The sequence below is a fragment of the Petaurus breviceps genome, unplaced genomic scaffold, assembly GCF_028583685.1.
Source record: "Petaurus breviceps papuanus isolate PSGF00001 unplaced genomic scaffold, PetGlider_PUasm1.0 218, whole genome shotgun sequence".
In the NCBI taxonomy this organism is placed as follows: Eukaryota; Metazoa; Chordata; class Mammalia; order Diprotodontia; family Petauridae; genus Petaurus; species Petaurus breviceps.
Window position 1 is genome coordinate 5,498,233 of NW_027185872.1, and position 23,691 is coordinate 5,521,923.

At 42.6% G+C, this 23,691-nt stretch overlaps 1 protein-coding gene across 1 annotated transcript; it reads right to left on the minus strand.

Annotated features, from left to right (window-relative positions):
• Nucleotides 1-2,758: 2,758 nt before the first annotated feature.
• LOC138165981 (taste receptor type 2 member 8-like) lies at nt 2,759-14,224 on the minus strand. The gene is made up of 3 exons (XM_069094405.1): nt 14,220-14,224; nt 6,792-6,892; nt 2,759-3,719 (listed from the first exon to the last, which is right to left on the minus strand). The coding sequence occupies exons 1-3, from the start codon at nt 14,222-14,224 to the stop codon at nt 2,803-2,805; spliced, it is 1,023 nt and encodes a 340-aa protein (XP_068950506.1). The 3' UTR covers nt 2,759-2,802.
• Between the last annotated feature and the right edge of the window lie 9,467 nt (nt 14,225-23,691).

Below are 23,691 nucleotides of genomic sequence, written 5' to 3' on the forward strand. Positions count from 1 at the left end.
AAAGGAGCTGGGATTACAACTAAGAGTCACCTACCCAGAAAAACTGAGTATCATGTTTCAGGGGAAAATATGGTCATTCAGTGGAATAGAGGACTTTCAAGCATTCTTGCTGAAAAAACCACACTTGAATAGAAAATTTGACATTCAGATACAAGAAGCAAAAGAAGCATGAAAAGGTAAACAGGGAAAAGAAATCATAAGGAACTTATCAAAGTTGAACTATTAACATTCCTACATGGAAAAACAATAATTGTAACTTATGAAACTTTTCTCAGTAATTGAAGGGAATAGAAATATATATATATATGAGGGTATATGGGCATATGAATACATATGTGAATGTGTGTATATATGTTTACAGGTATGCATAGATAGAGGGCAAAAGATCAATTTAACAGGAAGGGATGATACTTAAAAGTTGAAATTAAGACGTGAGAGAGGAATATAATGAGAGAAGATGGGGAGAGACAGAATGGAGTAAACTATCTCATATAGAAGAGGCAAGGGAAAATTGCTACAATGGAGGGGAAGAATAGGAAGGCAAAAGGGAATGGGTCAAACTTATTCCCATTTAATTTGGCTTGAGAAGGGAATGAAATACCCACTAAATAGGGTATCACCCTCCAGGAGAGTAGTGCGGGAAAGGGGATGAGGGGGGGAAGGATGAAGGGGGGGGCGGGGGGGGGGGGGGAGGGAAGTTGGAAGCTCCCACTGTTGAAAAGGGACGGGATCAAAGTAGAGAACAGAACAAGTGGGAGGTGGGATAGGAGGGAGGGAAATATAGTCAGTCTTTTACAATATATATACTATGTTATTGTTTTGCATTAGCCACACATGTACAACCTATACTGAACTGCTTATCTTCCCAGTAAAAGTCAGAGACAAGGGAGGAAGGGAATGAATCTGCAATTCAAAATTTTAAAATCAAATACTCTCTCTCTGTATATATATATATACACACACACACACTATTATTAATACTATTTTACATGTAATTGTGAAATAAGATATACAGGTACTGGGGCATAGAGATCCACTGGAAAAGTCAAAAGGGGTATGGGAGAAAATATGGGAGAGAGCAGATTGGAGGAGGGGATATCCTATGGGACTGCTATTTTGGGGCGGTGAGTAGGGGAAAATGGGGAGAAAATTTGTAACTCAAAATCTGGTGGAAATGAATGGTGTAAATCAGAAGTTAATAAAGCATTTGGGAAAAAAAGAAAGTGAGGCTGGTGACTTTGCAAGGCCCTCCCTCACTTAAATCCAATTTACTTGTATGTTGTGGCATCACCCCCTGATGTCCTGGTCTTCTTCAAGAACAAAAGACAAACAACAACATACTAAGGCAAGGAGTTAGAGTTTGCCAGAATACAGGATAGTGCAAGACACAGTGCCTGTCCTCAGAGAGCTTACAATCTGACAGGTGCCACAGACTCAAACATCCTCATCCACTTTTCTCTATTTTTTTTGGAGGGCAATTAGGGTTAAGTGACTTGCCCAACATCACATGTCTAGTTTTTTTTTTAATGTGTGTATGTGTGTGTGTGTTAAGTGTCTAAGGTCGGATTTGAACTCAGGTCCTCTTGACTCCAAGGCCGGTGCTCTCTTCACTGTGCCACCTAGCCGCCCCACCTCATCCACTTTTAAAAGCCTAAATGTCACAAACAAATTGTCAGTTTCTAAGGAAGAGACAGGCTGAGGTCCCTTGTCTGGAAATTATCTCCCAAGTGCCTTCCAGCTCTAGAATTTTATGGTCCTTCCTTTCTCAAGTGGGCTAAAACTTAAGATCACTGGTTTCCTAGAAAGATATTCAACTGTGACTGTAGTGAAGTTATTAGGAGTAATTCCCACCTGCACACAGGGTGAACAAAGTATTGGCACTTTTATTATTCCCCTTAGAAGGATGATTATTTACAATAACACAGAATAATAACCTCAGTTAAACCGTGGTCTCCATATGTGAAGCCACTGAGCATCTGTGCTTCTCCAGTAGGAAGAAGTCTTGCCACCCAAGTAGATTGTACAGATTACGATGTGGTAGATTATCCCCAGGGAGTCGCCTACAGCTTGGGGCTGGGGTGACTTGCCCAGGGGAATGGAACATAGCTGGGATTGGATTCAGGTCTTCTGAACTCCAAGACCAGCACTCTACCCACCATGCTGTGGTCTTTCTCACATACAATAAATAGAATGTTCTCCAGGGTAATTTTCTGTTCCTTCATGAAATCCATCACCACAGTGCCCAGTTGTTTTGATCTCCCCAACAATGTCCATGGGAAATATTTTCTACCTCACACTCTTGTGACTCCAGCAGTGCAGCCATTTCCTCTATCAGCACAGATGACATTTCTGTATCACAGCACATGGTCATCCAGAGGTTCTACAGCTAATAACCATGGCCCTCACAGTCAACATGGCAAGAAGCCTACCCGAGCTTGGCTTGGCTCACCTGGACAGCAATCCATCAGTCTGTCACTGGCCAATGCCAGAGGCTTCTTCAGCCTGGTGGGGTCTTCCAAGGTTTGGGGTCCACTGGCATTGCTCCCATCTATATAAATATCTAGTTGTTCATACCTTCTCAAACACCCAAAGAAAAGCACATAAACAAGAGATAAAAGTCACCCTGCTCATTCCTATTCAATCATTAAGGCATTCATTGACTTCCTTTCTTTAATAATCCCTGACTATCTACAGTGCTTTATGAATTGGAAACCTGAAGGTTTCTGTATGTCATGGGAAAGGAGAAAGCAGTCATGGGTAAAAGAAAAGGGACTGGAAAGGCTTCTATGATTGTCTTTCTCCTTATGGCTTCTTTGCGAGGCCCAGGATCCTCCTGAATGACTGCTGGTATTTGGAATTGCCCAGGATGATGATGACAGAGTGGCCAGAGGGGTAAGCTGCCATAATATCTTTGAGAACAAAGAACCAGAGGCTTCTAAAGGGCACTGTGAATGTCAGGTTCACCATGAGAGCTGCAAAGTAGGAAATGAAAAAGCAAAAGAAGGTGATCACAGTCCTCAAGGCATGGATATGGGCATCTGCACTGGGATTCCCCAAGCCAGAGGAACCGGTTTGCATCCGGTGAGTGTGGATGTAAAGAGAGGCAAATAATGTCGCTGTACACATGACAAACAGACCCAGAGGAAATATTAATATCAAGTTGACTAGGAGCACATCATTGACAATGACTCTTTCAGAACAAGGACCAGTCAGGGAGACATTGTTGGACCAGCTAGTGGAGGATTGTAAGGAGGAGTCCCACACATAGGCACATAAGACAGCTGTGATCACAGAGATCACCAGGCTCCCCAGGAGCATCCAGGGCACTAGTTTGGACACCCTGAATTTCAGCCACAGAAAATAGGGATGTGTGAAGCCAGAGATCTTGAGGCAGTAGAAAATGCCAAGGCAGGTGGCAAACCAGAAGCTGGAGGAGTTCAGGAACATCCAGATGAAGAGGAATAGAAATCCATAAATGCTCTTCAGATACATGCTGGCAAAGAAGATGCTCATGATGCCCTGAAGTGTCAACAGAATCTGCAGACCAAGCCGTGACACTCCAAGGCAGGTGAGGAGAAGCTCAATGCACATCAGCTTCTTGCTTTGAATGAGTTTGCTGACATTCACTATCACTAGAAACCCATTTCCAATAATCCCTACAATGAACAGAACTGTCAGGATTATGGTGTGGGAAATTCCTGCTGCAGAGATCATGTTTCCTACCAGAAATCCCCGTCTCTCTTGGTAGACTTTTCAAATACCCAGGGCAGAAGATCTGACTGATTGGAGTGCAGAGCTGGCCAACCTCAGTCTCTGGACCAGAGGCAAGGTTGGGAAGAAGACAAGTCAGGAGGAATCCTTTTCCCATTTGTTCCTCTCCAAAGGTCCTGCGGGGGCAGGAGGAATGCAAATGCTAAGGGGAGGGACTGGATTGGTGACTTTTTATTTGCCAATGGCATCTGAGGAAGAATTGTTTAATTCATTCTGAATTTCTTCCCAAGAGAATAAACTTTTCCTCCAAATTGCTGCCTATTTCTTTCCTCCCTTGTGTTCTAAATACCAGGTCCCTAGCTCTGGTAGCCCACCACTCTTTGGTATGGTCACTGGTGGTCATGTTCAAACACAGTCAGGAATATTGGGTAGGAGATACACTCAGGTAGAACTATGTCTGGGACAGACTCTGTGAGTCAGTGTGAGTGAGTGTGAGTGTGTGTGTGGGGGGGGGAGGAAGGGGGTGTGCCTAAATGGGGCTATGCGACTGAGTGTATGTGTGTGTGTGTGTGTGTAGGTTTAGAATGCATCAAGCAGAGAAGAATTTATTAAAAGGAGAGGAGGCTTATGGTGAGCAAAGAATAAGCTGAGATATAATGGGAAGAACTTGATATTTGGAATCATGCGATACTTACAGTCCCGGTCTTTACTGTGACCGTGGGCGCTGTAAATATTGTACTGGCACTACAACAACTTTCTCAGAGGGGAAGGGAGATCTGTCCACAGGGGAAGCCACAGAGGACACTCTCCCTGCTAGTGAGGAGATGCTTGTCCCCTGTGGAGGTCCATAGGGCAACTGTACCCCAGGCAAGGTGGGGATGCCCCTCTGGGGAAGAAGCAGCCACCCCTCATCAGCACCAGGGACAGAGCCCTGCTTGCCCATGCTAGTTATAACTGGCTGCTCAGTACTGACCTGGCTGGGACCTTTTCAAGAGAGTCCTCAGGCTTTACACAGATTCCCTAAAATCCCCTTCCTTTGGCCCTGGGAGAACAACCTTGCGTGCTCACAACTTCTAGGGATTCCAAGAGCCAGGGGTTCAAACACGAGTCTGGAAGGCAAGATGGCTAACTTCCTTGAAGGCAGGGACTGGCTCTCTATTATCTTTGTGCTCCTGATTACCAAAATGAAGGAAATAATGGGAATGCATTAATAATAAACACCTGCTATGTGACAGTACCTTACAAACCTTGCCCCATTTGATCCTCATGACCCTGGGAGGGAGGTGCTATTATTGCCCTCATTTTACAGATGAGGAAACTGAGGCAGACTGGCTTGGCTTTTTTTAGGTCAGTAAATGTCTGAGGTAATATCTCAACTCAGGTCTTTCTAAGTCTAGGTTCGGTGTGCTATTTACTGTGTTGCCACTGAATTCCTAGATCAGCCTACCAAAAAAAAAAAAAGAAAAAAGAAGTCATTAGCTGAAAGTAGGGCTTCAGAAATGTTTGTTGATTGATTGATAAATCTACATTGTGTGTGTAAGTGTTTAAATTAGACCTGTGATTTCTTTTATGTGGGGAATTCCTAGTGAGACGATCCCTCTGTCAATGTGGACTGACATCTTCTCAGCCATTCACAGTCTTAGAGAGTTGCTTGAGGCAATGAGTGGCTAACTGACTTGCCCATATCCACACAGCCAGTGTGTGTCAGGGGCAGCTTCAATGAAAGCCTTCCGGGGTTCAAGGCCAACTCCCAACCCCCTTCTCCACTGGCCCCTTGTCCCATGATGCCTCTCACATTCTGGGTTAAAGGCTACATCATTTGCCCCTAGAAGGCACAAAACAGTCATGCATGATATTGTGCAGGCAGCCCATTCCCTCAGGGAAGGCTCCTTTGAAAAGCCCGAGCAAATGCCCATCAGCATGGGCAGAGTGCTGAGTTAGCTCTGATGGATTTGCATGGTCCATTCACTCAGCTGCAGCTGGGGCTCCAGGGCGTTGGTAACTGATTCATCTGGGGATTTGAATTTATCCAGAGTGGTTTGTTCTCTGAAACCCCAGATGCCAGCCCCTTCTTTTTCTCTCTACAAGTGCTGTCCTTTCTGGGTCCATGCTCCTTTCCCACCAAGGCAAAATGGCCATCTAGCTATTGCATTCTTGGGACATGTTTGCATTTTCCATTTTCTAGCAATAATTGGCTTGCTTTGCATGCAGGCTCAGTGGATTTCCAGCACTCCAGTGGATCTCTCTGGTATGGACATTCCCTCCAAAGGACTGCATTGCAGCTCACACATCCCTGCTCAATCTGTCTGTGTCCTCCATGAATGCTCAGTAGACCATGGCCATCCCTCTCTACGCCAGATCTTTTAGTAGTACATGAGGATGAGACCTCTCCATCTCTCTATTGCTCCAAGACCAGTCTGTTTCTGGTTAGAGTCTTTTACAGTTACCTTTGGTAATGTTACTGAATCCCATTCAGGAAGTGAAAAGCCATATGGCTGTGCTAGAATGGGAACTGGAAGACCTTCCCTGTCCCTTAATAGACCTAGGGGGAAGTTTGAAGACCTCCCCTGTTTGGAAAGTAAACTGCTCCCAGTAGGCTGAATGTAATCATACAGAGTCTGTGATGGAGGGAATTTGCTGAAGGGCAGCAGAGCCCACAGGAAGCTGGTCAGAGCTAGTGAGATGGTGGGAGAGAGAGGACGCTCATTAAGGAAATAGAGAGGTTTGTGAGTAAATATTGATCTTGTATTGGTTTGTGGGAAGGCTGAAAGATGCTGTGGCTTTCAGTGTTATTATGGCTTCTGAATATCTTTGGTACTATGATGGAATCAGCTTACTGGTTTTGGGATTCTGTTTTCTGGTGTCTAAATAAATGTTTCATTTCTATCCTCTATCTAGAGAGTTTTGTATATTTTGCCATTGAACATCATGCAATACTTATAGTCATGGTCTTTATCGTGATCATGGGTGCTGTAAATATTACATTGGTGCTATGACAGCTTTCTCAGAGTGGAAGGAAGTTGCAGGCAACCCTGGAGCAGTATGATAGCCTAAGCTAGTCTTCCTGCCTCAGATCTCACCTGTCTTCAACCCATCCTCCACACTGATGCCCAAGTGATCTTTATGAAATGGAGCAATGACCTTTAGCCCTTGAGACACTTCAGGGGCTCCCTCTTCTCCTCTGTTTGGCATGGAAAGCCCTTCACAATCTGACTAGCCTCCCTTTTATACTCCCCATCCACACGCTCTATGTTCCAATACAAACGGCCTTCTTGCTCTTCCTCAGACACAGTTCTGTTTCCCACTTTCATACTGATACCTTCCTGTTCTCCCTTATCAGCTCTGACTTTTGAAACCCTTGGGTTCCTTCAGAGCTCAGGCCAAAGGCTGCTTCCTGCATGAATCCTTCCTGGGCTGCCCTGTTCCCAGCTCTTAGTCTGACCACCGCCATGATTACTTTTCATTTACTCTGTAAATATTTTGCATTTGCTTACATGCATGCCTGTCATTTCCCCTGATAGAATGAAAGCTTTTAGAGGACAAGGACTGCTTTATTTCTGCCTTCCTTTTCACAGGGTCTCACATGGTATATGTGAGGGTTTATAGCAAGGGCTCAGTACTTACCGATGACTAATTCTTGCTGTACATTTCCATAAGTGGGTTAGAGACTTTGACTCATGACCAACTAAATGAGGAGAATTCATTTTCAAATTAAGTGAGATTTAAACCTTATTCGATAAGAAAAACAGGGAGAGGAGGGAAGACAGACCACTATTGTTCATGGAGATTCTCGTCCTTGAGACTCATTTTGAGGCTCCATTGGATTCATCCTTGAATGTTCCTGCAGTGTGGTTATTGAACATACACATTTCCTTTTGGCTCTTAAGGGCTCACATCAGATTCTGAATGACATCTGTCACCCAGTCATTGGCTTTTCAGAACTAAATGGCTGGTGCTAAGAGGTGCAGTTAGTGTCTGGAAAGTAGTTTGAAGTTTTTTCATGAAGGTACTTTACAAGTTAGGCATGTTTTTCCAATGATATGGAAGGTAGTTATTTGAACTGGGGTTTCTAAACCATAAACCACTCTTTAACAAATGCAGGGGGTGGGGTCCTAGATAATTCACAAGTCCACATTTCCCCCTTGCTCTTGTGGATATGGCTACTTTACTTAGCATTTCTATTCCTAACCATCTTACTGATTCCACCTACACAAAGCCTTAGTAACTGTACTAGCCCAAAAGAGTTGGTTTAACATCTACTAAAGGCAAATTTACAACAAGATGGTCAGTGAAGAATTTGGAAAATTTGGCTTCCTCCCTAACTTCTGTATCTGGGGAAAATAGCTTATTTGATGTCTTCTTATGTCTTCTAATTTTTTGTCAGCACCAATCTATGCTAGCATATCCATGATGGAATACAAATAGAATACCCCTGGCCAGGAGCACTAGCACATGCCTGCAATGCCCCTCACCAAGGAGTTGGAACTTGGGAATTCTGAGTTACGGTGTCCACACTCAAGTCTACATCATTATGATGAGCTCATGGGAAGGGGCAAGGGTGCGCCAGGCTGCCTAAAGAGGGATGAATTGACCCACGTCCAAAATGGAGCAGGTCAAAACTACCATGCCCATCTGGAGTGGCATCAACTGCCTGAAAAGGCTGAGTTCTTCCAGCCTGGGCAAGAAAGAAAGACCAAGTCTTTAAAAACTAACAAACAAGGAATAGGAAAGATGTCCTGACATCTAGGAGCATTTTAAAAAGCAGTCCCTGATTGTTTTTCTTCCCAAGCACCACATACAACACTGAGCACAAGAAGTGAGTCCTCGAACCACTGAACTGTTAAGTCACCTTTGAATGCTTCAGGGTTTGGGGATTCTGTCCACATAGATACATTCGCTTTCTTGTCTGCCTGCTGGTTCCAACCTGTAGAAGATAAGTTCCTTGAAGGCAACAAGAGATTCATGTTCATCTCTGTATACCTAGCACCAGCTCAGCATCCAGCACTAATAAATATTTTTAATTGAATTAAATTAACTGTGTGTTGCATTCCTTCTATGACTCGACAAATAGCACGTGGGAATTTCTGAGATTAAACAGGTGTCTCCCACTGGTTAACATGGCCAGGACCTTCTGAACTTCTTAAACCAAGTCTTCTGATGGCAGACACACAGTCCACTTTTAGGCACAGGATTGAAGACTTTCCAGTGGAGTCGGACCTTTGGGAGGCTGGGCTTAGGGAGGAGGCTGCAGAACCAAGCGCTTTTGTTTTAATTCACAGTGAGATGGAATTCCAGTGGGATTAGCAGAAGCTTCTTGGAGGCATGCTGATGGTTGTGCTCACAGACAGCATGTTGAACTCAGGAGCTTCCCACAGAGAATCCTGAACAAAACGTAGGCACCAGATTTCAAGGTGTAGACATTTAATGAGCTCACTGCAGGCTTTGAAATGTTCTCCAGGTTACAGTGGGTCTCTCAGGTTTTGGAGAGAATGCCTACTTCACCCAGATTACTAATTGGCCCAAAGATGTAGAATTAGTGAGAGGAATTGAGAATTGGGTGATGGAGACCCTTCCTCCACAATGGTGGTAATTCAAACTACCACTAGTTGTCTGACCTTGGGTTAAGTCATTTTCCCTCAACGAACTTGAGTCTCTTTTTCTCTAAAATGGGCAGAACAATACCTGTAGTGTGTACTGCACAGGGCCATTATGAGGCTCAAATAAGATAATTTATGTAAAGTGCTTGTAAATCTTAAAGATACATATATATATATATATATATATGTATACACACATATGAATCAGGGAGCTGTCCAAGCTACTTGTGGTCATGGGGAAAGAGTAAATGGAAGATTCATGTCAATCATTCATAGATAATATAACATCCATATGTTGTTCCAGTTTCAAGCTCTATTAAACTCTTAATATCTCAAGCAGCCCTGCCATAGGGCAGTCTGATCTCTGGGATGAAGAGAATGGGGGTGCTCCAGTAAATGTGCTTGGGACTGATGCACTGGGATGCTCCCATTAAAACCATTTTTCACTCATTGATTGAGAGGCATGCAAGCTGCAGCACCCTGGATTGGGAGCCAGGCTTTGAATGCTAGCCCTGACATTGACCACGTTGGGCCAGTTCCCACACCTCCCCAGATCTTTGCTTTCTGATATGTAAATGGAGTAGATAGGATTAGATGGTACTGCTGGTAAGAGTTCTTCCAGCTGATGTGGTATGGGCTTTCTTTGGCTGGAGACCAGATGACTATCATGGCCTTGCTGGGGCTCAGCACCTCCCCCGCAACTGTGTGCCAGGAGGGAATGGGGGCCAGGGTTGACCTCACCTAGGAGACCACTACATGGAACAGTGTGCTTCCTCTTTGTTCTCTTCCTTCCTGTGGCTGTCTGAGGTTCCAGTCTTATCAGAGGATCTAGAGCTGGAAGGAATTGCACCATCCATTGAGGCCAACTCCTTCATTTTACAGAGGGAGAAATTGAGGCCCAGGGAGAAAGGGTTTTGTGTAGGGTCATGCAGCTAGGGAGCATCCGAGACAGGATTTGAACCCAGGATGTGACTCCATAGCTGGTGCTTCCTCTATCGTCACATCTTGATGCTGATATTTGGTGCATATTCACTTTTCCGAGCCTCAACCAACTCCCTGGAACTTATTTCCTGAATTAGAAATGTGCTGCTACCTTGGTAGAGAGTGTTCTTACACCAGGAAATACCCATACTGACAAAAATCACAAAAAATAAGCAACTATACAAAATACGAGTTAGGAACTATCATCTAGCTGATTAAGATTAATTTAGAATACAAGAAAAACAACAGAGGGAAGATTTTTCCTTATTGCACCTGTATAACTATTGGATAATGAGACAGAAGGAGCCATCCTCATATTCATAGACACCTGTACTCATACACACACACTCACACAGACAAGCTCACAGATTTAGTCTAGGAGGTTAAGACAGCCTTTCTACCCTCATGAGGTATATACCCACCCTTAAATGCATAGACATGATCAGAGGCGGCCCACTGCACCTACCATATTCTGCCTTCTTTCTATGCTCCCAGTAAAGTGACAGGTGAGGGAAATCAAATCAGACATGTGAATTCACTGCTCCAGAGGCATTCTGCTACAGGTCTCTGTTTCCATACAGAGAAGAGGCATGTCAGTTCTAGAGACAGGAAGATCAGCACAGATGAAAGCCTGGGATAATCACTTCCAACTACCCAGAGGATGTAGTGGAGAGGAGAGAAGACTGTAAATGTTTGTTTGTTTTTTTTTTTGCCTCTGGGGAGCACAGCACTCCTTCAGCCCCCCTAATGTAAAAGGTGTCATTGCAAATCTGGAGCCCCTTTTCCTTACACTTTCCATTTTGGTCTGACAGGCAACATCATTCTTCAGGACAAGGTTTGGACAAAAAAGGAGGACAAGGGAATTAAAACAGAACCAGACTAAACACAGTCTCCCCCCAAATCCCAAGTGGTTATTGCCACCTATCCCTGTCCCAGTTTTCATTCCCCAATGAACAAAGTGAATTCACTGAAACATCCAAATACATGTCTCTGGGATCACCATCCCAGTGTCTCTCATGCTGGTGTATATAGTAGGCAATGTCTCATTTTCTTCATCTATAAAATGAGGATATTGGACTCATTGAATTCTAAGGTCCCTTCTGACTTTAAATCCATGATTCCATGGTCATGGTCCCACTATGGCCACTCTTCACATGTAAACATATCCTGGGATAGCCTACAATTGTCCAAAGCTCCTCTGGCTCCCAAATGAAAAAAGGAGGCAGAATTTTGAAAGGAGGATCTTCTGGGGTTTTTATCCTTCCAAAGGAAGTTCCTGATATGAAGCAAATATTATTCAAATGGTGACTGAGATATCTGGAATTCAACCACAGCCTAAGGCTACCATTCCAGGACTGACCCATCCCTCCTTTAACTCATTATTTTCCCATTTCCTCTAGTTTGGGCTGGTTTCTTCCTTTTGCTCTTTAGGTATCCCAGCCTGCCTGAGGCTGCAGACCCCAAAGTGGGCTTTCTTTTGGGGGGATTCAGATGGTTTTTTCATAAGACACCAGCTACAGCCCATCATACCAAGCACCCAACAGGGTGCCCTTCTTGGGCACGTACTGAATCGACAAATTTCTAAGTAACTTCCTCCCAGACAGGTGAAAAAAATCTGTCCATGAAGCTGAGAAGAAACAGAGCTCCTATTTTACATGTAGGGGATGCAGGTGGACCTTCTGTGCCTCTCAAATCATCAGAACATATGGCTGAGGCTGCCAGGGCAGCCTTCTCCCAGTCACATGGATCAGTGGCCATGGTGGACACTCTGAGACTCCCTGGGTTGGGCAGACAGAGTTTCTTCTGAAATAGGCTCTGACCTTAACATCTAAAGCTTAACCCAGAACACAGTGGAACTTTCCCCTCTTCCAGGGTTACTTACAGAACAGGGCAGTAACATTAGATTTTTTTAGAAGAAGTATACAATCCATATTGGGCTTTTCTGATGATCTGAATGAATTCTTGTATTCAGCCTATGTTCTTTAGACATTTAGTCATAAGGTTTGGGAAGTAGAAGTCCCTAGAATTTTATTAGAAGAGAGGAGGAAGTGTTTCTCAGGGAAATAAAATGAAAGGAAAACTTCAATGCGAGAATAAAGAAGAAAAGGATCAGTAGGGTCAGAGGGGGTCTCTGGACTGTGTTAGGATATGGAAAGAGAGAGGATGCTACACAGAGGAGGAAGGAGAAGAGGAACACTGAATACCTGGAGGTATGAGGCAAATAGGGATCTCTTTGTTAGAAGTAAGCTAGATGTTCTCAGAAGGCAGCTGCTCATTGTCTTAAGAATGATAAAATGGGGGGTGGCTAGGTGGTGCTGGGAATAGAGCACTGGCCCTAGAGTCAGGAGGACCTGAGTTCAAATGCAGCCTCAGACACTTAATGCTTACTAGCTATGTGACCTTGGGCAAGTCACTTAACCCCAATTGCCTTGCCCTCCCCCCTCAAAAAAAAAAAGAATAATAAAGTGGGTCAGCTGGTATTGTAAAGTAAGAGGTTATCCAATGAGGTCAAAGAAAGAAAAGATACCTGGCAGTGTTGGTAGATCTCCGATGAAGAGAACTGAGGCAGTGATTTGTCAACCTCATAACAATCATAGTGAAATCTACTACCTTCATGAGCATGAGTAAGAGATTATGCCAGGGCTGTCCAAACAAATTTATAGTTGATTGTTTCTTTGGTCAGTAACCCATAAGATCAAAGGGTCATAGATCTCAAGTTGGAAGGGACCTCCTAGGACGTCCCAGTCCAACCTTCTCATTCTCATATGAGGAAATTGAGACCCATAGAGATGAAGAGACTTGCCCAAAGTTACATGACTGGGAAGCATCAGAGGCAAGGTTTGAACCCAAATCCTTATTTCAAAGTCAGTGTTCTTTCCGCTGTCCCACATTTATCATCTACTTCTGATGATTGGCACACATGACTCTGTAAGAAGAAATTTAATTTTGTCAAAGATTATGAAGTTTTGGTTAAGAAAATGTGTATTCTTTGAGGATACAAGGGATTTTAAAAATCATTACTACCCATACAAGGCAAGCAATGCAGAAGAGAAAGGTGGAGTTAATAAAGAAACAAATTAGTTGAATATGGTATGTGAGAATGGGTTTGGATTTCAAGACCATGGTTTAAAGGATTGTGATTGATGAGCTACTGGCAAGGGTAGATAGGAATGAATGCATCTATCATCTTGCAAACCTACACAAGAGGATCTCAGGCTGAGAATGAAGGGAAAGGGAGGAAACTACCTGCAAACACCCACCATGCTCTGTAGCTATGATAGAGTATGACTATAGTGAAGGAAGAAAAGCAGTTGAGATGCTCCCCAAATTCACAGAAAACCAAACCCAAGAAAGGAGTCATGAGTGAAACATGTGGTCTCTGATGTCTGTACACAAAGGTTCAAACCATGGTTAACACTTAAAATAAATGATATATCCTAATACAAAGAGGCAATTTTGACTTAATAGGTAATTACTGAGATTCTTGGAAAATAAGACTTTCTAAGGGAACAGTCCACTAAATAAGAAAAATAGATAAAAATGTGTGGAAAGGAGGATATCATAAGAATATATGCTCATGTGAAGAAATCTAGGAACTACAAGGGACAAAAAGGAGAGAATGCTTGGTGAAAGATCATCATGGACAAAACCAGAAACAATGTTTTCATTGATGTACACTACAGACCACCCAGACAGAAGGAAGAAATAGATGAGAAATTGAACAAAAACTGGCATAAGACCACACAAGATATAGCAGTGATGGGAGGCCTTGGTGATCTAACCATCTACAGGAGCTGTTTCTGCTAAAAGCCGAGCAACTAATAAATTCTTGACTTGCCACAATAATTATTTCATCATGCAAAGAGCAGAGAAATGAACCAGAAGGGGGTTGGGGGAAAGGTCCCTTTTCTGGATCTGAGTCTTGCTCACCGCATGTTCTCGGTACATCAGGACCTGGCTGTACCATGTGAGACACACACATCATCTTGTAGTCAAGTCTTTCAAGTATTTCAGGTACAGATGTGACCTTTTGAATTATCTTCATGAAAACACTATTTACCTATACACTCATTCTTCCATTTTCCAGTTATACAAAGGCCCCCAAAACAATTTCCTCTTCTTTGGCTAGCTATTTCACTGTTGTTGTTGTTTTTTTTAAATAGCATTAGCAAAGAGTAAAGAGATTAGAGTCTTACTTTGGGTTTCACCAGATCTCTCCTATTTAACAAGAACATGTTGGGGTTTGACCAATTTGGGGGGTTCTTAATTCAGGTATATCTCCTTCTGGATGGTATCATTGATACCTTGGGTCCCAAAAGATGAGTGACTTTTCAAATCTACTTTTCTTTCCAGAAATAGAGGTAAGACGGCCAGTGAAAAGAATGGCCAGATCACCTATTCACAGTTAGTTATAACAACTTTTAGCAAATTCTTAGGAATCTGAATCTTTTCAATTCAATTTTCCTCAATTTCATAAGTATCCAATGTCTTTTTTTGTGCAGGGTAGTATGCTAAGTGCTGAAGATGTACAGACCAAAAGAAAAAGAAACATACCCTACCTGCCCCCAAGGGACTTATGTTCTTTGAGCCTTCTTTCACTTCCTTTGAGTCTCAGTCAGAATACCACCTTAGACAGGAAGCCTTATTCCTTTTAATTCTAGTGCCTTCCCTTTGTTGATTATTTCCAATTGTACAAGGCTATTTGCATACTGTCTGTCTTCAAGAGCAGAGATTATGTTTATCTTTCTGTGTGTGCCCAACACTTAGCACAATAGCCGGCACATAGTAGGCATTTAATAAATTGTGATGGATTGAGTGACTGACTAGCCACTAGACGTTTTAAGAAAAAAAATCATGGGCTTCTAAGCATAAAACAAAACCCAAATCTAATAAAACAAAACAAAAGTCCCTGAAAAACATCTTGGAAATCAATTTGAAATGATCTGAGGAAAGTCACAAACCTATATGAATGCTTTAGCCCAGAAATCCCACTACTGGGAACAAAAAAATCCAAGGACAGAAGGAAAGTTCTACAGACCACAAGACAGTTATTTCAATACTCATGGTACCAAAAAATTCATGGTATCAAGACAATAAGCACCCATTCATCAAGAAATGGATGAACAAATAAAGTTCTTCACAGTCTTACCTGACACTTCCAGTCTTCTTAACATGAACTTTACTTCTCTCCATGAATCATATGGCTCAAACACACTTGCTGTTCTGCAGCCATGCTACCCCATCTTTGGCCCCTGTAAACTGTCCCTCATGTCTGGGATGCTCTCCCTCCTTACTCCCCCACCTCTGAGGACTTCTGGATCCCTCCAAGATGGTGCCAATCTCATCTTCTACAAGACGCACTTTTACCAATCTGCCCAGCTTCTAGTTCCTTCCTCTGAGATAAACTTCCATTTGCATTGAATATACCTAGTTATTGACATGATTTCCTCCTTAGAATGTAAATTCACGGAGGGCAGGGATCAGAGTTTTCTTTTATTTACCATTACAGTGCATCCCAGAGTACCTAATTCATAGAAATGTATGTTGATTGATTAATTAATGTAATAATATTGTTTTAAGAAATGATGAATATCAAGATGGAGTAGAAACAGAACTTCTGTGGGGCTCCAGCTTCCACCTCCACCAATTCATGTAAAAGGGGACTCTGAACAAACTTTGGAGCTACAGAACCCACAAAATGATACAGAGAAGCTAACCTCCCACTGAGGACAGGCCAGCAGGAATTGACCAGCACAGGTCTTTGGGAGCTGAGCCCAGACCCAGGTTTTAGCCCGAGGGCAGGCCTGATGAGCCCTGGCCAGAGAGACTCCAGATCACCAGCAGCTGTGGTGGTTTCCAGAATTATCAACACATAGATGCTAAGGACAAATTGAGAGGTCAGTGCAGTGCAGACTTTGGGACCCAGTAGTTGGGAGTGTGGTCGGCCTCTGCCCCCAGGGTGAAAAGCCACTGAGGAGCTAGGGCCATGCAGCCACCCCTACTTGGCAGCTTCAGCTTCTGGCCTGCAGAGTGTAGGGGGACCAAGCAATCAGTCTGAAGGGTTGTTGCTCTTGCTTTAACCTGCTTGGATCTGGATTGTGGTCTAGGATGGAGATTCTGGGGTGTGTGTCCAGCTTGACAGAGTGTGTGGAGGCCTCAGAGAGGGCATCCATCTAATACCTCTGGCAGCTGAGAAAACCCCAGCGTTTGGGACAAAGCTCCCCTGTCTGGTGGCAGAGTCCTACTGTGGCAAAAAGCCCAGAGGCCAAGTGACTGAGTGGTCACATGAGCAGGCAAAAGAAGAAAAATAAACAGAGTACTCACATTTTACACTCATATTTTGGCAACAAAAATGATCAAAGCATGGAACACAAAGAACATAGTGAAGTCAGAACTCCTGCACCAAAAGCTTCAAAGGAAAATACCAGCTAGTTACAGGCCACAGAGGATCTTAAGAAGCAGATAAGAGAAATGGAGAAAAAAATTGGGAAGAGAAATGAGAAGGATACAGGAAAATTATGAAATGAGAGTCAACAGCCTGACTGAGGAAAATAACATCTTAAAAAATAGACTAACTCAAATGTCAAAAGAGGCTCAAAAAGGCAATAAGAAGAATGCCTTAAAAATCTGAATTTGCTAGATGGAAAAAGAATCTCAAAAGCTCACTGAGGAGAATCATTCCTTCAGAATTAGATTGGAGCAAATGCAAGCTACTGACTTTATGAGAAATCAAGATGCTGTTAAACAGATCCAAACAAATGAAAGAATAGAAGGCAATGTGAAATATCTCATGGGATAAACCACTGACCTGGAAAATAGATCCAGGAGAGATCATTTAAAAATTAATCGACTACCTGAAAGCCATGATCAAAGTAAGAACCTAGAAATCACCCTCCAGGAATTTCTCAAAGGAAACTGCCCTGATGTTTCAGAACCAGAGGGCAAAATAGAGGTTGAAAGAATCCATCGATCACCTCCTGAAAAAAGATCCCCAAAAGAAAACTCCTAGGGAATATTAAAGGAAGGTTCCTAAATTCCCAGATCAAGAAGAGAATATTACAAGCAGCCAGGAAGAAACAATTTGAATATTGTGGAAACACAATCAGGATAACCCAGGATCTGGCAGCTTCTACACTGAGGGATTGAAGGGCTTGGAATATGATATTCTGGAGGTCAAAGGAGCTGGGATTACAACTAAGAGTCACCTACCCAGCAAAACTGAGTATCATGTTTCAGGGGAAAATATGGTCATTCAGTGCAATAGAGGACTTTCAAGTATTCTTGATGAAAAAAACAGAGTTGAATAAAAAAATTTGACATTCAGATACACGAAGCAAGAGAAGCTTGCGAAGGTAAACAGGGAAAAGAAATCAAAAGTAACTTATCAAAGTTGAAATATTTACATTCCTGCATAGAAAAACAATAATTGTAACTTATGAAGCTTTTCTCAGTATGAAAATAGTTGAAGGTGGGTTTATGGGCATATGAATACATATGTGAATGTGTGTATGTATGTTTACAAGTATTCATAGACAGAGGACACAGGACCAATTTAATAGGAAGGGATGATACTTAAAAGGTGAAATTAAGAGGTGAGAGAGGAATATAACAAGAGGAGATGGGTAGAAACAGAATGGGGTAAACTATCTCATACAGAAGAGGCAAGGGAAAATGGTTACAATGGAGGGGAAGAATAGGAAGGCAAAAAGACAAAACCTTATTCTCATTGAATTTGTCTCAGAGAGGGAATGACATACACACTAAATAGGGTACCTCACCCTACAGGAGAGTAGGGGGAAGTGGATGAGAGGGAGAATGATGGAAGGGAGGGCAGTCTGGGGTGGGGAAGGAAGTTAGATGCACCCACTTTTGAAAAGGGACAGGATTAAAGTAGAGAAAAGAACAAGTGGAAGGTGGGATAGCAGGGAGTGAAATAGTTAGTCTTTTACAATATATCCACTATGTTTTGCATAGCTACACATGTACAATCTATACTGAACTGCCTATCTTCCCAGTAAGGGTGGTTGACAAGGGAGGAAGGGAATGAATCTGGAATTCAAAGTTTTAAAATCAAATGTTAAAAAATATGTAAATACTATTGTTAATACTATTTTACATGTAATTGGGAAATAAGATATACAGACATTGGGGCATAGAGATCCACCATGTCCTACTGGAAAAGTCAAAGGGGGGTATTGTAGAAGATATGGGAAAGAGCAGATTGGAGGAGGGGATATCCTGTGGGACTGCTATTTTGGGGTGGTGGGTAGGGGGAAAATGGGGGAAAATTGTAACTCAAAATCTGGCAGAAATGAATAATGTAAACCAGAATTTAATAAAGCATTTGAAGAAAAAAATAGAAAGAAATGATTAATATGAGCAAATTAGAGAATCTTGGGAAGACCTGTAAATTCCTTGAGGGCAATGACTGTTTCAGTTTTATCTTTATATATGCAACACCTGACCCAGAGTCTGACACTTAGTAGGAGCTTAATAAATGCTTACTGATTGACTGATCTATGGTGCAGAGTGAAGAAAGTAAAACAACATACATGGTGATAACAGTGTACAGGAGAAGAGCTCCAAAGAGCATCAGATTGATGAATGGTGATGATCAGTCTCCTTCCTGAAGAATTGATAAGGAAACCTTATCTTCTCAGTAGAGAGGTGGAGGACTATGCATTTGGAATGGAGTCTGCACTATCAAGCACAGTTATAATATAAGGTGACTTTCCTTAATTTTCTTTTTTCAGAAGAAAGGATTCAGTAGCAGAGGACTGGTTAAAGGGGCAAAGACTGTGTTGTCCGAAACAAAGGGAGCAATTAAACTTTTGCCATTATCGTTCAATTTTGAACAAACCCCATGGAGATTTAACATACCTGGTTAGAGGAAAGTGTGGTTTGCAGTGGATGCAGTTCTTCACAGTGTTCTGAAGCCTTTACCTGCCAGAGCAGAGCCTCCTCTCAGACGCTACTTGTTCATGTCCATGGGGTGGAGCGGAGTTCTGTAAATGAAGCAATTGGACTCTCTTGTGTTGTCCCCGTTGCTTCAGAGAACTTTCAAAATTCCTTTAGTGACTTCTAGTGACTTTAATATCTTCCGCAGCTCTCTGAGTTTAAATTCACAGTCCTGAAAGCAGAACTTCTTCTGGTCTGATGGAAATGAAATGAGCATGCTTCTTGCAATGAAAAGCCTCTTTTCATAATGGCTTCTTTGTGAATGGGTAGTCTGTCATCAATGGCAGTTTCCACTCCCGCCGTTCTTGTCTACATGTTTCCGGAATCAATGCTGTTGAAGTGAACGAGAACGGAGGCTTCCAGGTGCTGGGGGTGGGGGGTGGTCAGGACTTTCCTCTTATGACCAATGGCTTGTGTGAAAGAGCTCATTTCCATTTCAAGGCTATCACAATTTATTCTGAAAGAGGGTTAACTTGGATGCCAGTCACTTTGTAAAGATGTTATAGGCAGCATAGAAAGACATCTCCTCCATGACTTGGCTGACCAAATCTCATTCCATTCTCCTCCTCATAGCAGAGGGATCCATCTCCTTTTGGATGATTTATATGTTTTCCTGCTGTGTTTATTTTTGATATGCAACAAAATGAGGAAGCCAAGGGCATTTATATTTTGGATCACTTCATGAAAAAACCAATCCTAGGACTTTCCTGTAGTTGTTTGCTCTTGAAAATGAAAGAAAAAAAAAAAGAGTGAGAATGAGTTAAAAAAGAGATCATACCTGGACTTTATACCCTCGCATGTGTGGTCCCCCAAAAATGCCACACCAGGTTTGAGGCACACAAGTACTTAAAACAGAACATGAAACCCACATAGCTATGTTCATTTTTTCTTCTAATCAAAGAACATATCAGCTCAAAGAGAAATATTTGACTGAATAGCATGGCAAGTAAAGAAAAAAAGAAAAGATCCTTCATTCATGTACACATGGGGTATGTTCTCACACAATTTTCCATGTTATCAGTGGGTGAGGGATATGTGTCACTAGAGAATATTTATGAAAGGACACATGTCAGGAAAATATAACTCTAGTCATGGAAGAGCTATAAAAGGATTTTCAAAATCAAATAAGGATTTTTTCATAGCCAGCTCCTTAATGGTTTATTCAATTCCTTTTTGTAAGGTAATATTAAGTATTCTATTTCTTTTCTTAATCTGGGCAGTTCATATTTTTGAAAATACTCACCCATGTTACTTACATTGTCAGTTTTATTGGCATATAACTGGGCAAAATAACTCCTAATACTTGCTTTAATTTTATTTTCATTGGTTGTGAATTCACTCTTTTCATTTTTGATACTACTAATTTGGTTTTCTCCTTCCTTTTTATTTGAATCAACCAATGGTTTATCTAGGTTTTTTTTTAATAAAACCAGCTCCTAGATATATTAGTTAGTTCCATGTTTTAGGTGTTTCTTTTTTAACTTTCAATTTTATTAATCTCTTCTTTGATTTTCATAATGTCACTCTAGAATTTGATTCAAGGCATTATTTCAAAGTTGTTTGGAGGGAAATATTGGGAGAGTTCAGCTAAGCATTTTTTCTACTCTGCCATTTTGGCTCCATCCACCCCTTCTCTCTTTAAACTTGGTCTTTGGCTGAACTATTCATTCTCACTACTTCAACCAATACTTCTTGGCAAGTGACTCCTAAATCCAGATCTGTATATATGAGCTCATTCTTAAACCCATTCCCCTCTGGTCTTGGCTATTCCTATGGACCTCAGACTCAGAAGATCATCAGCCCCACTCCTCATCCCCTCTCCCATGTCCTAAAACCCTGGTGTTAATCTTTGGCTTTGCCTTTTCCTTCATCACTTAGAGACAATCAGTTTTAGTTCTCCTCCTGGCTCTGATCCTGATTTTCTAGGTTTCAAAAAACATTCCACAGCCTCTGTCTCATGCTGGAAATTGTTCCAACTCCTGGCACTTTGTCAACATAGAACATCCAGCTCCCCTTGAAGCCTTCTTAATTGGAATGTCCTTCTACCTTGAGGACTCCCTTCTTCCACTGGGAAATTCCTCGTAGAGGTTCAGTTTTGTGGCGGCATCCAGGCCAGTTCATTTCCAACCCCCTTATGGCTCTGCTTCTGGACTTCAGACCTGTGCCCCTGTGCTTAGTGCCTTCATGCCTCTCCTCCCTTTTTCTCTTTTCTTCCCTGTATGAGACCCTATTCTCCCCAAGGACAGGAACTGTGTTTCTTTTTGTTGGCATTTATATCTCCAGCACTTGGCACAGTCCCTGATGCATAGTAACAAGGTAATAAATGTTCCTAGCTTGTTGCCTGTTGATGAAGGGGGCATTGTAAGTTGGCACTCCCTGGAGGATCAGTTTGCCCTGCCCTGGGGGTGTAGTGCCTTCCCCAAGTCCTACTCCAGAGGTGGAGGGCCCCTAGAGAACAGAGGCTCTTTGTAGTAGCTCCTGTTATTGATGAGAAGCCTAGACTGTCTGGTACCAACCCAGAATGGTCATTTTGCCCCAGTGGGCATCAGTTTCCCCCCATGTTAAATGAGTCAGTAAGAGTAGGTGGCCTCTCAGAAACCCTATCTCAGGACTCCAAGCCCACCACTCTATTGTCTCTCCCATGCTGGCAACATCCTGCTCTAGAGAGGGTTCCAGAGATCGCAGGGATCTTTAGTGGATGATTTCCTTGATGTGCCAGAGACACGTCGTTTCCATGTAAATCCCTTCCTCTCCTCTTCCTGCCTCCAATCAAGATATCATGAGAAGCCATGCTTGGTAAATTGGGAAAATGTCTCTTCTGAGTCCTGTAGACACAGCTCCAGGGAGGACGGATGCAACTTCAGTCTGTCTCATGGCACCACCTTGGTAATCTCCACATCAAGGCAGGGTGTTGGGAGTTACTAGTAAAAGTTGAAAAAAATTTTTGGAAAAATGTTACCTCACCATTTGTATGTAGCTATTCTGCTATCTGCAGAGGGAGGCAGTATTTCCCCAATTGTTTTTCCAGTCTTTGTGGGTAACCCCCACTTCTAAAGCACCTTCGTCTTTACAAGACGTCCTCTTACCGACTTTGTGAGGCTGGAAGGACAAGCACTGCCCCCATTCTGCAGATGAGCACGTTGAAGCTCAGAGAGGGCCAAGTACATCAATGTCCATCTGGAATGTATTTAAATGCAGCATCATTAACTTCTGAACATGTCCCAGAGTCCTTTTTAGCAATGTTGGCCAACTTCTGCACAGCCCAACCCCACTAAACCCACTCATGATTGGACCTGTAGCCTCAGTGAACATAGCTAATGGCCAGCATTAACATGGGAGCTGTCTATGGTCTTGCCTGGGCCTCCTTCTGCCCTGAAGGCTTGAAACACAGGAAAATAGAGGATTTCCTATGTAAATAGGTAAGGGAGAGGGATCTCTGAACCCTCCAGATTTTCATGCTTAATGCCTGTGATCCCAGCAGAGTCCCACTAAATCTGCATAAAGTGAAGGAGAGTGTGAGGAAGAGGCATTATCCACCATTATTCACAAGGGCCTAATATTAATAATGACTTAGGGGTAGGGGGACTGATGATTATTTTTTGGTTTGTCTTCAAAATGCAGATAAATATGGTGAAAACTCATAGACAGGCTGAATTTACAAATAAAGTTCACTATATAATAATCTTTTTCCTGGAATACAATTTAATTGAGTTTAAGGAATAGCTAGATATAAAGTCAGGAGACCTGGGGTAGAATTCCACCTCTGACACTCAATAGCTGTGTGGGCCTAGACAAGCTGCAGGGGTGGGGAACCTGTGGCCTCAAGGTCCTCAAGTGTGGTCCTTTAAACCCAAACTTCACAGAACAAATCCTTTCACTAAAGGGATTTGTTCTGTGAAGTTTGAATTCAGTCAAAGGGCTGCACTTGAGGACCTTGAGGGCCACATGTGATGTCATGGCTGAAGATTCTGTTTCTCTGAGTCTGTTTCCTTTTCTTTAAAATGAGGATAACACTGAAACAACTTGCCTCCCACAACTGTGATGAGTATTTTGTAACGCTTAAACAAGAGAGAAGAATGATTTGGGGGTGTCGGGGAGGGTACTGGAAGTGTGATTTCATTGATATGGGGACTCCCAATAAGAAAACTCCTTCTACTAATTTAGATCAGCCCCTGCTCTGCAGCTCAGAGTCTGGGAGAATGGCTTACCTGATTATTAGTGCTGTTGTTATTTAACCTTGCATTATTTCACTGAGTTCTTTCTAGATTCCCTTATCTACATCATGCCTGTTGGCCTTAATTGCATTACAGTGTTCCATCCCATCAATATCCCACAATTAATCAGGGGCACCCTAACCCTGATTCCCATGTTTTTGCAATTTAGGTCCTGAATACTGAGTTGTCGTTTTCTTTGGGGGTGGTGCAGGGAAGCAGGGGCAGGGAGA